Source organism: Talpa occidentalis, unplaced genomic scaffold (genome assembly GCF_014898055.3).
Source record: "Talpa occidentalis isolate TD23 unplaced genomic scaffold, MPIMG_talOcc4v2.1 talOcc4.3, whole genome shotgun sequence".
Classification (NCBI taxonomy): domain Eukaryota; kingdom Metazoa; phylum Chordata; class Mammalia; order Eulipotyphla; family Talpidae; genus Talpa; species Talpa occidentalis.
Genome location: NW_023603184.1, coordinates 128,241,602 through 128,254,704, shown reverse-complemented (window position 1 = coordinate 128,254,704; position 13,103 = coordinate 128,241,602). Strand labels below are relative to the sequence as shown.

Below are 13,103 nucleotides of genomic sequence, written 5' to 3'. Positions count from 1 at the left end.
CCTCCGGTGGCCAGGGAGCAGCCGGGGATCGAACCGGTGCCCAGAGGCCGCGGGCAGCTTTGCAACCCAGCGCTCAACTGCTGAGCCACCGGGGAGGCCCTACAGTGTATTTTTAAAGCACAGTATACTAACAATGCTGAATAAATGCATAGTTGTTATCTTAGAAAATCTTTGTACATCTTAGAAATCTTTGTACAAAAATAACTTGGGGATTTGGTCACACACATTTTTTGCTTATGCCAATGACTGCAGAAACAAAACTACAGAATTTCAACTAGTCAGTCCCCACCCTAGTTATTTGATGTTGAAATTATGAATTTTCATATTTCAGATTTCTGGTAAGGGCCTTACATTGAGGTTATCTGTAAAACAAGTAAATGTAAAGTGAATCTTACTTAAAGGAAAGAAGAGAGATGTATCCAAGTTGATGTTAGTTGAAATGTTTTTGACAATCAAGAATTAAGATGGTGAGCAGTCTAAGGCTCTGCTGGGTGTCCTGTCCCCAGAGAGGCAGAATGGAGAAGGAGTGAGGAGCAGAGTCACCAAAACCAAGCCCTCTAGGTTGGAATTCTCTTGGAGGCATTGGCCAACTCTGCGACTTTGGAGAAATCACTCAACCTCTAGAAGCCTCAGTTTTTTTCATCTCCAGCATGGAAATGATTGCGCTCAATGGGGCTTGTAGGGTTGTTGGGAAGACTGAAGGACTGATACAGGCAAAGCACTTAGAACCGTGCTGCTACAGTCAACCCCACGATTTCCACTAGGCAGAAATGAAGAGAGGGAGGAGTCTTTGAAGCATTTCCCTAACTTGGCAGCACTTTCATTGTAGCATTTCCTTTCCATCACCCCTTCTTTCCCTTCACTTCCTCAGACCTTAGGAACTTCATGGACACGGACATTCCATGTCCACGTTCACACTCCTGGAGAGTGAGCTCCCCACGCGCTGCCTGGGTGGGGCAGTGTCTCACAGAGCTGTCATGTGTGGGGCCACCAGGACCAGCTTTTCAGTCTGCTGGACTATTCCCTGAGTTGAGAGTTCAGTTTGCGCAGCATTATCATTCCCTAAGTCTGCATGTGAATAATTCAACATTTCATGTTACTATTTTCTTTAAAATGAAAGATACCACTGGTTTCAAAATAGCATCTACCTTAAATAAACTCTTTGTAATGAAAGTCCCTGTTCTTGCCATCTCGGATGACTTCTCTGTGTTCCATTTTATATTATCATGTTTTTCGTTTGAAACATGATAATATAAATTTCTTCTATTTTTCGCTGTTTTTCAATTGACTTTATGGAAGTGAAGAAACTTGAAGAAAGGGCACAGGATGTCATAGTTCTATTTTGTGGAGATAATTTCTTGTGCTGAAATCCATTGACCCTAGGAACAGCTGTTTTCATTTCCATGCCTTCCCCTATGGTCAAATGTTTTTTTGCCTCCTTACAGTGAATGGATAAAAAAGGAATTTGTGGAAAAACTGAAAAAATTGACCAGCACAGGGAGAGAGTTTGGAGGCATCTTAGCTGCGCATAGCATAAGTACTACGTTGAAATATTGGTACCATGGCTCACCGCCTGGGGAGATTGTGTCATTAGGAGTCTTGAGTGAAGGTAAATCTGAATGTTCACATCCTGTAATTTTTTTTCTAAGTTAGTAGCAGCTAATTTAATTTTTTTAATTTTATTTTACATCATTATTCATTTTTTACAGTGTTTGCTTTCTTTTTTCAGGTTTAGTCCCCATAGAATTTCCACCACCAACTCAATCCATCACCATCACCGTAGTCCCTTGTGCTCCTCCTGTCCCCATGTCAATCCCTCTGCTTCCACCTCCCCTGCAGAATGTCTCTGATTTATAGTTTTCTGTTTGTTTTTGTTTTGTTGTGTTGTGTTTTTTCAGTTGTTATTATTTTTTCCCTGATCCTTTATATTGTTCCTCTATATTCCTCCTTAAGGGAAACCATCCGATATTTTTCTTTTTCCTTCTGACTTATTTCACTGAGCATAACCCCTTCTAGCTTCATCCATGTTGCTGTGAACGGCATGAGTTTATCTTTTCTATAATATTTAAAAACCTCGGGCCTCCCCTGGTGGCACAGGCAGTTGAGTGCTGCGATGTGAAGCTGTCCACAGCTTCTGCAGTGCTGGTTCGATCCCAGCCAGCTGGTGAGGGTCCTATATTACAGAGCAGACCTCTCCTGTCAGGCCCGCTGCTCCCCTCAGCAGTGTATTTCCTCAGTTTGCCTGTTCTGTTCCTGCTCTGTCTCTGGTGAATCCTCTCAGCCTCCCGCGCATCTGGCCTATACCCCGGTTCTTGTATCAATAAATAAATAAATCTTAAAAAAATATTTAAAAACCTCCATCTATGCCATGTGTTCCTACCTCTCTGTGTCTCTACTTGTCTACTGCTTAACACACAAATGGTCTGGGCTTCCACAGTTCCATAATCATCCATTAGCTCTCATGTCCTTTCCTTCATCCATTCAGAAATTCAACAATGTTTTGAATGTTGGAGAACCTGATATATAAACAGAGCAGTCTCACTAACTTATCCTAACTGTACCCCAGCTGAGAAAGCAAGGTCCATTTAGGTGGACAATGGGAAGAATTAGGACAGGCTTTATAAAGAAGGTAACACTCCAAGAAGCTGAGAGTTCATGTAGTACATAAGTGGGAGGCAGGCGTGGGAACGGTGGCCTGGGCACAGCAATGAAGACAGAGGCAGGAGATAAAGGTGCGCTCAGAGCCCAGATGTTAGGGGAGAAGGCAGCAGCTGGAAATTGGGAAACTTACATATCTGTGGATATTCTCCATCCACCAACATCATACGTACTTTTTTACAGCCTTAATGGTTTAATCTACACAAAATGATTCAGAGGAGTTCTACCATTTTGAAAAGTGGGGAGAGAAAATAGCTGATGCTCTGTGCTCTGTAAGTTCTAGCTAAAGCATCTCTACCCTTTGTGCTTTACTTTCTCCCTGTGCAAACTCATTTGCTCACAAAGATTCAGGCCCGGGTCTCTGCTGAGCTCTAGTCTCTGCTGCAACTTTGCCACCTGTATAATACACTGTCACTTCAAGCCACCATACACCAGAGGAACTTACTATCTTCCTCCCCATTCGGATCTACATCATATTCCTTAATAGAAACACCATCCTTCCTTTTTGTTCCAGTGACTACTGTATAGCTCAAGGCGATCTCCTCAAACTCCAAGTCAGAATTAACCTGTTTCCCCTCTGTCCACACAGCAGTTAGCCCCTCTATCAGAGACCATATTATCACCTGCCTTTATTGGTTGTGGTTAGTTGCTTCTGTCCCTCATTAGAATGCATGTGCCCTGCGAGAAGAGCTCTGCCTGGGTGGTCTTGCTGCTTGTTCACACGCAATGAACCTTGCTCAACTGAAGTTAAGCTGCAGGAACATCCCCATCATGTGAATTCAAGTCAATATAACACCTATTTCGAGGAAATAGCCTAATGCTTACTTGTAGAAACTTTAATTAACCTTTATAGGAATTCATCAATAAATAATGCAGTACTGGGGAGAAGGACAAGTGATTATTATCTCCCTGAAACTGTGCCATGTAAGTAAACCTTCATATGTTGTCTGCCGGTAAGTCTGGCTCTTTACAGATAAAAAAAATAGAATATCAGAAGAGGACCTGGGACTCCCTCTAAGGAAGAGTCCTTTACGTACTGGTTTCTTGACTATCCTCAATTGTTTTGCCCCAATGACAAAATTTTTGGCACAAGGGTAGCAAGAATATTTTTCTTATTTGATTGAAGTACTTAAGGGGGGTGGTAATTTATCTGAAAATGGCCCAGTTAGAAACAATCTTAATTGTTAATCTTGTTTAGAGAACATCTAAACTAGACTGGGAGCAGCAAGATAATCGCCAGCTTTCCCGTCCTCTCTCTTTCTCTTCCTGTCCTCATTCCCTAGCTGTGCAACTGCCACAGTAGGCGAAGAAACGCAGAAGGCCAGATTAAACAGACACCTTGAACTCTTGGGTTATCTAGGGGACAAGAAGAAGCCAGGGGCAGTAGACAAAAGGAATCCAGATGAGTGGAAGAGAAAGTGTTATAGAGCAGCCCCGATATTGAATGGGTTCCTGCCTGTGGGTCCTCACCCGTGCGCTTAAAAGGGACTTATGAATACTCCACTACAGACACACAAAAGGTTAATAAAAGGTTTATTTACAAGGGAAAAGGAAATAAGGAAAATGTACAACTCAGGGAGAAAATAGGGAAATAAAGTCTTTAATGCTTCCTACCCGATCCGCCGACCTGGAAACCCAAAAAGCACTCTCCGAGCTGGCCAGACGCTGCGAGCTGGCAGAGAGCCAAAATGGGGGACCCCTCCGAAGCCCACGTGTCTGGCTTTATACCAACCTGGCTGCTTAACCCCACCCTCAGGTCCCAGCCACCTTCCCTTTGGTGGTGATGGGATTTGGAGTTCCCAGTGTCTTTGGCTTTGACCTGGGGTGGGGGTGGAGTCCACAAAGCCTGTATGGAATTAGCTTTGGGACAGCCTTTTCCCCCTAACAATTCCCCCCTTTCACTTTTTTCCACCATTTCCATGGTGATGAAGAGCAAATATATGAATGTTGGGATGCAGTCTCAGATGAAAATTTTTTTTACCAGGTTCCAGTGTGAAAGAAAACCAGTCCCTCCAGGTATTCGTCCATTGTGGAAAGCAAAAAGTCCTCTGTTCCTGGAAAAACAGTTCATCAGTTCAAGCCAAAAAAAAACAAACATCTGGAGGCATTAGCCAAAACAAGACAGCAGATATGTCAAAATCACAGGAAAAAATCTTAAAATGGTTCAACTGATGTAAAACACAAATTTTTCAACCTTGATACCAAACTTTTAACAGCATAGCAAAAGTTTGCAAACTAAATCTACTTTTAAACCATATTAACTATTTTTGCATAAAATCACAGGGCAGAAAATAACTAACAGCAATTTTTAGCTGGCTTTGTTGAAATACTCCATATAGGATCAGAGCGAACCGGTGGCATCCGGTCGATGTAGGCTTCAGGTACAAAGTTGGTCTCATCAGACTCCACCTGGGCTTTCCTCTTCTCGAGGGTACCAGGGTTTTTTCTTTGGCTGGGTTGTCCAGTCCTGCCAATGGAGGCAAGCTTCCTCACCTTCTTTAACAAAAGCACTAGTTTCTGAGGCAAAGGCAGAGAATCTGAACCTAATGGGGACAAAAAGAGTACAGACAGGGAACACTGGTTCTTCTGTCTGAGAGAAACACAGAAGGGAGAACTGTTAAACTTGGGGAGATGCTCCATTAATGCTTCTAGAGTAAATGTTTCAGTACTGTCTGAGAAGGAATGTCCAGAACTTTCCACCATTGTCATCAACGTCTCACATTGCGTCTCTACTTCTCCACAGTGCTCAACAGGAAAAAATTTTTTTTTCTGAATGCTTTTGTTTGGCTTTGCTTTGTGTCTGCCCACTGCAGGTCAGTTTGGTATTCCTGAAGGGATCGTCTTTTCTATGCCTGTGAAATTTGAGAATGAAAGCTGGGTGGTTCTTACGGATCTTGAAGATATTAACATAAGTGAACAAAAAATGACTGGAATGACAAGTGACCTAATTCAGGTAATATCAGATAAACAAGATGCTGCGATACTATCTGAAACAGATTCCCCTAGGCCCGAGGCACACGTTGGCTTTCTGTGGGTTCACTCTGCAACTTATTTCTAACAATGATAAGGAGACAATACAAGTTTGAAGAAATCAGCAAAACACTCACTTGGTTACATAATTTCTGGTGTGTTAAAAATATTTCTTGGCTACTTAAAAATCAAGAATCAAAGTGTTTTTCTATTAAAAATTGAATTAAGTTAGTAATTGTGGTCATGTAATTCTCTGATTATAAAATTTTTCAACAGGAGAAACTCATTGCACTTGGAGAGGTGATAAGTTTTCATGCATTTCAAACAGGTAATCTCTTAGATGTGATATTTTAAAATACACTGTTAAAAGACTATTAAGATTTTTTTTATAACTGAATCACTGATATAGATAACTCTAATCCATATTTTATCACTTTGAAACTAAATTATTGGCAAAATAAACTGCTGAGTTCAATGCATCCTCTGAAATTAAATATCTTGTGAATGCTAAAGAAGTCATGTCTTTTTAATCTGATTTTTATTACCATTATTATTACTATTATTGGTTTACAGCATTGTATGTAATTCAGGGGAATAGATTCCTACCTCCTCACCACTTCTCAGACTTTTGGCTGAGATCCAGTGTAATAGGTTCCTACCTCCTCAGATGTCCATCACCACGCCACACCCCCTACCAGAGCACACATAACCCTTTATCAATTATCACTGGGTCCCTCCCTACTTGTTCACACTCTCACCTCTTTCCTCTAGTAGCCTCAGATCCACAGTCATGTTTCTAGGCTTTGTTTTGGTTTAGTTTTGTCACTTGCTTTGTTTTATTTTTCTATATTCCACATGTAAGTAAAGTCATCCAGCTTTCTCCTTCTGGCTTATTTCACTTAGCGTAATTCCCTCCAGTTCCATCCATGTTGTTGCAAATGGCAAGAGTTGATCTTTTCTAGCTGAAGAGTATTCCATCGTGTATATGTACCACATCCTAATCCATTCCTCTGTCTTTCAGCACCTAGGCTGCTTCCATAAATTAGCAATTGTAAACAGCAAAGCACTATGTTCTTGTAAATGCTGTGCATATAATATGTTTCAGTTTCCTGGGATTTTCATAACAAATTACACATACTGAATAGCTTAAAACAGCAGAAATCAATTCTCTCATGGTCCTGGAGACTAGAAGACCTAAATCAAGGTGTGAGCAGGCTATGTTCCCCAAGCGCTTTGTACAAGTCCAAGGCTGAGAAGCAAGTAGAGCTTTTTCACATGTGTCTCTGCTTCATATGTCTCTTCCAGGTCTTTTCCTTCCTCCTTCCTCTTCCTTATTTTTTCTAGTTTTCTTCAGCTTCTCTTCACAGCTCAGCTCCACCCTTCCTTGTGTGGCACAGGGAACCTGGATCCACTCCCCCTCCCCCGGATATCACATGGTTACATTTCAATATTAGAATTTAGAGATCTTCTCTGTGGCATCTGGCATTGGCAGGCTAGAGCTGCAAATTCAAGAAAATGGGCGATAGAGCAGTCATTCTAAATTTTACTCCATTGCCTGGGAGTTAGTCCTAAATTTCTTGTAATTTTTGCATTATAGAGGATTTCATGATAGAAAATGATCTAATGTTATGCATATTACACTATTTTCATTAACAAAGGTCAAGGTGTGTGTGTGTGTGTGTGTGTGTGTGTTTATATATGATTAATCTTGACTCCATCACCTTTGGACATTGCCCCAAACATCAGAGACCAAGACCTGAGCATTGAAAATAGTCAGGGTAGGTAGGGTCTCCCCGGTGGCGCAGCGGTTGAGCGCTGGGTTGCGAAGCTGCCAGCAGTCTCTGCATCGCCGGTTCAATCCCCGGCTGCCCCCCAGCCACCAGAGGAGGGTCCCACATGGCACACAGACCTCTCCCGCCGCCCGCTGCTCCCCTCAGCAGTGTACTTTGGTCCTTCTGCCTGCTCTGCTCCCCGCTCTGGCTCTGGTGAATTCTCTCACCCTCCCGCGCTTCTGACTGTACCCAGTGCTTGTATAAATAAATGAATAATAAACAAACAAATAAATAAATAAATCTTAAAAAAAAAAAGAAAATAGAGTAGAGAGAGCTCTGCTTACTAGCATACTGATATCATATTTCATATGTGAGGTTTGTAGAATCTTATCTAACTTAATACTTAATTTCTGACATTTAGAAAGTGATGAAAAAGAAGAAAGTAACACCACACTCAGCACAATTGATAACCAAGAAGATCAAAGAGTCTCAGCTGGTATGTATATCAATGGAAAAATAATGCTCCTTTTCTCTAAGACCTAACACTAAATTTCAAAGAAAAGGGTTTGCTTATCTATTAGCCATAAAATGAACATTAAGTCTTTCATCACCCTCCTCCTATACTCAAAATTAAGATCATATATAACATCTCTTGAGATCTTTTGAGGAAATGGCCAGTTATCTGTGGTACACCTTCCACAGGCTGGTCACTGTGAGGGACGCAGGGCACTGTGAGGAAGCCGTGGCCACACACATGTCTGGGGAAAGGCACCAAGAGAATATGAAAATGTAAATGCTGAGATATGCAATGAATTAAATAGCTCCACAAAACAGAGCAAGACACATAGAAAAGGAACAAAGTATATAACAAGTCATCCAGAAGTTCACAAGGAAATATCCTTTCTTTGCAGGAAGGAGAAAATTTAATCATATCTGGAAATCTAGTTGGGGCTAAAGAAAATCAAATGGGCATATATTTAGTCAGCAATTGTGCTAGTTCACTCACATAAGACAAAAAGTTCTAGAGATTTGCTCTTAAAACAAGCATGTTCTTAGTACCGCATTGTATACAAAAGCTTGTTAAGGTAGAGTCAATACTATATTTTTACCATAAATAACAAAATAAGGGGCCAGTGACATAAAAATAAATCAAATACTCTTCTTACCTCAAAGCTCTTACCATCTGCAGTGGGAAATAGCAAAGCTTATGCTACCCTGTGGAGAGGTAGGTAATGTGATAAGAGAGGCCCAGGCTCCAACAGGGATGGTGTACAAGAGGTTTCCTGACATTCTCTGGAAGTATAGGAAGCTGAGTCTAGAAGGATGAGTAGAAATTACTTGTGTAATTAGAGAAAAGGAGGGGTGAGTAGAAACGAGGTTGTAAAACATGAGCAAAGGAGGCACTTGAGGCTATTAAGGCAAGACCAAAAGTGTGAGCCTGAGGTAGTATAACACTGCCATCAGAAGATAACAAGTGGAGTAGCTGGACTAGAGCATGGAACCCATAAAACTGGGTAAGGATGAAAAAATAACAGTCATCTGTTGTTCAGCTGAATGATTGGTTGGGAGCTCAGCAATGGAGCTGGTAGATGGCAGGACAAAGCACAAGATGGATGAGATCAAGCGCAGGAGATTCATCTGGCTTTATCATTGACCCTCTAAAGTCTAGTCAAGCAGCCCCAATCACTGTCCAGACAGCGTGGTGAGCTCAGTCCCCGTCAGAAGAGACATCTCGAGAGACTCGAGCAGATGATATCTGTGGATATCAGCATGGCAGCACTGGTGCTCCACTTGGCCAACCAGTGTTCTCAATACTCAAGGAAAGTACTTGGACATGAGAGCCCTTGTGAGGGAGCAAAGATAAAAAGGAAGAGGAAGGTGACTGCTTGCTCCCCAGGAAGGAGGAGGGAAGCTGAATGGCAGAGAATGCATCCCTGAGTCTTCCAGTCTTCACATCAGAGCAATTTATGTTGTTAATGAAAACCTTAGGTTCTTACAGCTCTTCTAAGTTATACTCTTATGCAAACTAAAGAACTTTTGTGGTGGTAAAGTAGAGAAAATGGGGTTGATTTCAGGTTGTTTGGGGGCCTATTTGTTGAATGAACATCAGAATCAAATATAACAGTACTTTCCACGGTATGGGTTAGACGCGTCAGAGAAAAATTGGGTGGGTCATGAAATCCATTTAATTACTAGCATTTTTCCGTGAAATAGGAGGTAAAAAAGGTCAGATTATTTTTACCCCTGAACTGGAATAAAATACAAAGGAAAAGATTAAGAAAAGGGTATGTAATTTGGCTGAGTTAGTTTACCTAAATATGTTTTCTCATCTATGAAATGGGAATAAAAATTGCACTTACTTTGAAAAGAAAGACAAGAAAAGGCTATGTAAGAATAAGTTAGAAAAGGGTAAGGACTGTTTCATTGTGTATGCACAAGTGGACATATCAGACCCCAATGTAAAGTGCATTTTTTACTGTTAGCCATGGTCAATAATGTTTTAAAAATGGTAACTTAGAGCATCTCACAGATTTATTTTAACCCAGCATGTTTTACTTAATTTTGGTTTCAGAATTTAATGAAAAGCTTCCATTAGGATCTAATCCAATTTGAAGAAAAATATCAGTCAGGTGATTGTGTCAGCCAGCAAGTTTACCTAGCTATAAACAATTTAGGGAATGATGCTGTCTGTGGTCAGAAGGACATAGTCTACAGCCCAAGTAATTTTGAAATAACTCCTTTTATTTTCCTGTACTTGGTAAACACTTTGAAGGAGGGATTTAAAAGTTGTTAAAATCTTTGAAACTGCTTCTACATCATACCTCAAATGGTCCTCACTTTGGCCTTAGTGCCTGGCGTTTCAACTTTTTCACCCTTTCCTTTCATTCTAAATTCTTCTTTACAAAACCCCAAGTGATTGACATGGCAGGTCAGGACCCTCTTCAAAAGGTGGGTAAGAGGAAGAGATTGAGAGGGCAGAGTTTAAAACTGTCTTTAACAGAAAATCTGGAAACTTTTCCTCCTCTCATAAGTGTGTGTGTGTGTGTGTGTGTGTGTGTGTGTACTTAGAAATATGTATGTAGAGACTTTAATGTTTTCTAAATGTTCCTATCCACTACAAATCACATATCTAAAAAATAGACTGTTTCCATGTTTACCACTTCATTACCTGAAACTCTTTGTATGGAAGAAAGCTGGCAAGCACCAAGAAGTTGCTCAGTGATTTATGTCATGGGATCAAGGTTGGACATCTGTTTGCTCATTCTGCCCACAGGGCCATCAACACCCACTGGCATAGGTTGAGACACTGTCTGAAAGTGATCTAGCATGAGACAATCCTGAAATAAAGCAAAGCACTCAGAGAAACTTGGAATGGAAGGAACAAAATAGATGAAAATGAGAATAACTGCAAAAATCAATGCACTCGAAATACTAAAAACTCTGTTTTAATTCTCTATTTATGGCAATGGATTTTTTTAGACCTGACTCCTCAAACCATCTCTAAAACAACCCAGTCAAGAGCCTCTAAGGGGCCTCCCCGGTGGTGCAGCGGGTTAAGCGAAGCGCTGTGAAGCTATCCACAGCCTCTGCAGTGCAGGTTCAATTCCCCGCCAGTCAGGGAGATACCCACATGGCGCAGCAGACCTCTCCTGTCTCTCCCACTGCCCCCTCAGCAATGTCTTCAGTCCATCTGCCTGTTCTGTTCCCCGCTCTGTCTCTGGTGAATCCTTTCACCCTCCCACGGTTCTGGCCTGTACCCCAGTTCTAGTATAAACAAATAATCTTTAAAAAAAAAAAAAGGAAAAAAAAGAAAGAACCTCTAAGTAGCAGGTGATAGACAAATGCTAACTAGTCTTTCCTTAATCTGTAAATGGAACTAGACAGCAGAGGATCAAGTAGCCTGATGACACAGTTGTTTTAAATTCTCCCTCCCCACTTATCCCCAGGAACTAGGTCTTGCTCACTACTCTCCTAGAACCTGGCTTCTAACTTCTATAACTAGGGCTATGACAGTGCTAACCTAAACCTTCCCTCAGAATGAATTAGTAAAGAAATGACACATATATCTGTGAGTCCAGATTTTCAAAGTATGTAACTGAGTTATTCCAATACTTTATGAAAGCAAGACTGGTGTAGATTTCTGTGGTTGACCAATCAAGATATTTACCTAAGACTTAACAATTTTATTTCAATGCCTACTAAAATGAACACAATCCAGTGCATCTTCCATTCAGAAGTGTAGAGTATGATAGCTTTGGAGATGGCCTAACCTATGGAGAATTAGAACCAGTGCAGAAGAGAGGTAGGGCCAAGAGAAGAAATGGAGCTGACAATGTAACTGCAAATAAAATTCAGACTGAGACGCAAAGGAGCCAAGAGAGATTGCACATAGAAATAGATTAAGATCTGGAAAGAGGCCAAAGTTTGCTTTTTGCTATGTGAAAATATCTAATGATAGTCTTGTGGTTTTATTTCCCCTGTAGAATCCACTTTATACATGCACACCCTTAGCTTTGAATCAGATTGGATCCAGGGATCCAGAAAAGAGAAGGAAGAAGGGAGCAAAGGAAAGGCCAATAAAAACTAAGTTACTGATGTTTTTAAAAAAATATTACATCTTTTCATTTTTCTTTTTTTTTTACAGAATCTGGAGGGAAAACTGTTGAACAATAACAGATTGAATTATACCAACTATAAAGTCACTTGGTAGTGCAATATAGAATGACCCATGCATGTCTCTATTTAGAAAAGAAAAACTTGAAAGATTTACTTCCATCTTAATTAATATTATGCTCGACTACTAAATAGCAATGACAGCCTATACATAAATGTCATTCAGTCATTTAATGTTACCTATATTCACTCATGTGATTATGTCTTTTCTCATAAATAATTTGGTATCAATTGCCTTGTTTTGTTTTGTTTTTTTAAAGATTTATTTATTTATGCATAGACGAACTAGGGTCCAGGCCAGAGGTATAAGAGGTAAGAAGATTCACCAGAGACAGAGTGGGGAACAGAACAGGCAGATCTACTGAAATGCCCTGCTGAGGGGAGTAGTGGGTGAGACAGGAAAGGTCTGTGGCGCCATATATGGGTTGGCTCCCTGGCTGGGGATCAAACTGAGGCCATAGTGGCCAGGGCATGATATCACTGATATTTACCCCTAGACCACCAGGGAGGCCCCTCAATTGCTGTGTTTTAAACTACATTAAAATAGAGGTGTCAGTCATTGCATCCTCACCATACATTTTGAGATGGCTACAAGTGCTCAGATGTCCTTACTCTTGGCCTCAACTGACTGGACCAGAATAGACACATCCTACTCAAGGAGAACCCTTCAGATGTTCTCAAAATGTTTGTACTGAGAAAAATGGGTAAGTTGGCATCTGAGATGGTAACAGTAGTGAACTAGAGAAGGCACAATGTTTTTTACCTGAGGGGCTTTCAAGACCAGGTCACATTCACCACCTTCCTAAGTGTGCATCGTTTTTCCTTTTATTTACTTTATACAGTAAATCTCATTTTTTTCTTTAGCTTAGATTGAATAGTTTTCTGTTTCTTGACACCAGATGTGGCCTGAGTAAACTGAATTTTGAAAGAAAACTCATAATTTTTTTCCACTATATAATTGCAAGATCTACATAAAAATAGTCTTTTAAAGCAGTAGTCAAACCAATATGCCCATATATTTTGAAGCTA

At 40.7% G+C, this 13,103-nt stretch overlaps 1 protein-coding gene across 2 annotated transcripts in view; it reads left to right on the top strand.

The window, feature by feature from the left end:
• MDH1B (malate dehydrogenase 1B) overlaps window positions 1–12,292 on the top strand; it is a 29,302-nt gene extending 17,010 nt beyond the window's left edge. For both annotated transcript variants that reach the window (XM_037521885.2, XM_054700021.1), the window contains exons 7-11: window positions 1,446–1,609; window positions 5,472–5,611; window positions 5,905–5,956; window positions 7,822–7,896; window positions 12,046–12,292. In XM_037521885.2, the coding sequence (XP_037377782.1) occupies window positions 1,446–1,609; window positions 5,472–5,611; window positions 5,905–5,956; window positions 7,822–7,896; window positions 12,046–12,074 (460 nt within the window). In that variant the 3' untranslated portion in view covers window positions 12,075–12,292. The remainder of the gene's footprint in view (window positions 1–1,445; window positions 1,610–5,471; window positions 5,612–5,904; window positions 5,957–7,821; window positions 7,897–12,045) is intronic.
• Window positions 12,293–13,103: the final 811 nt, after the last annotated feature.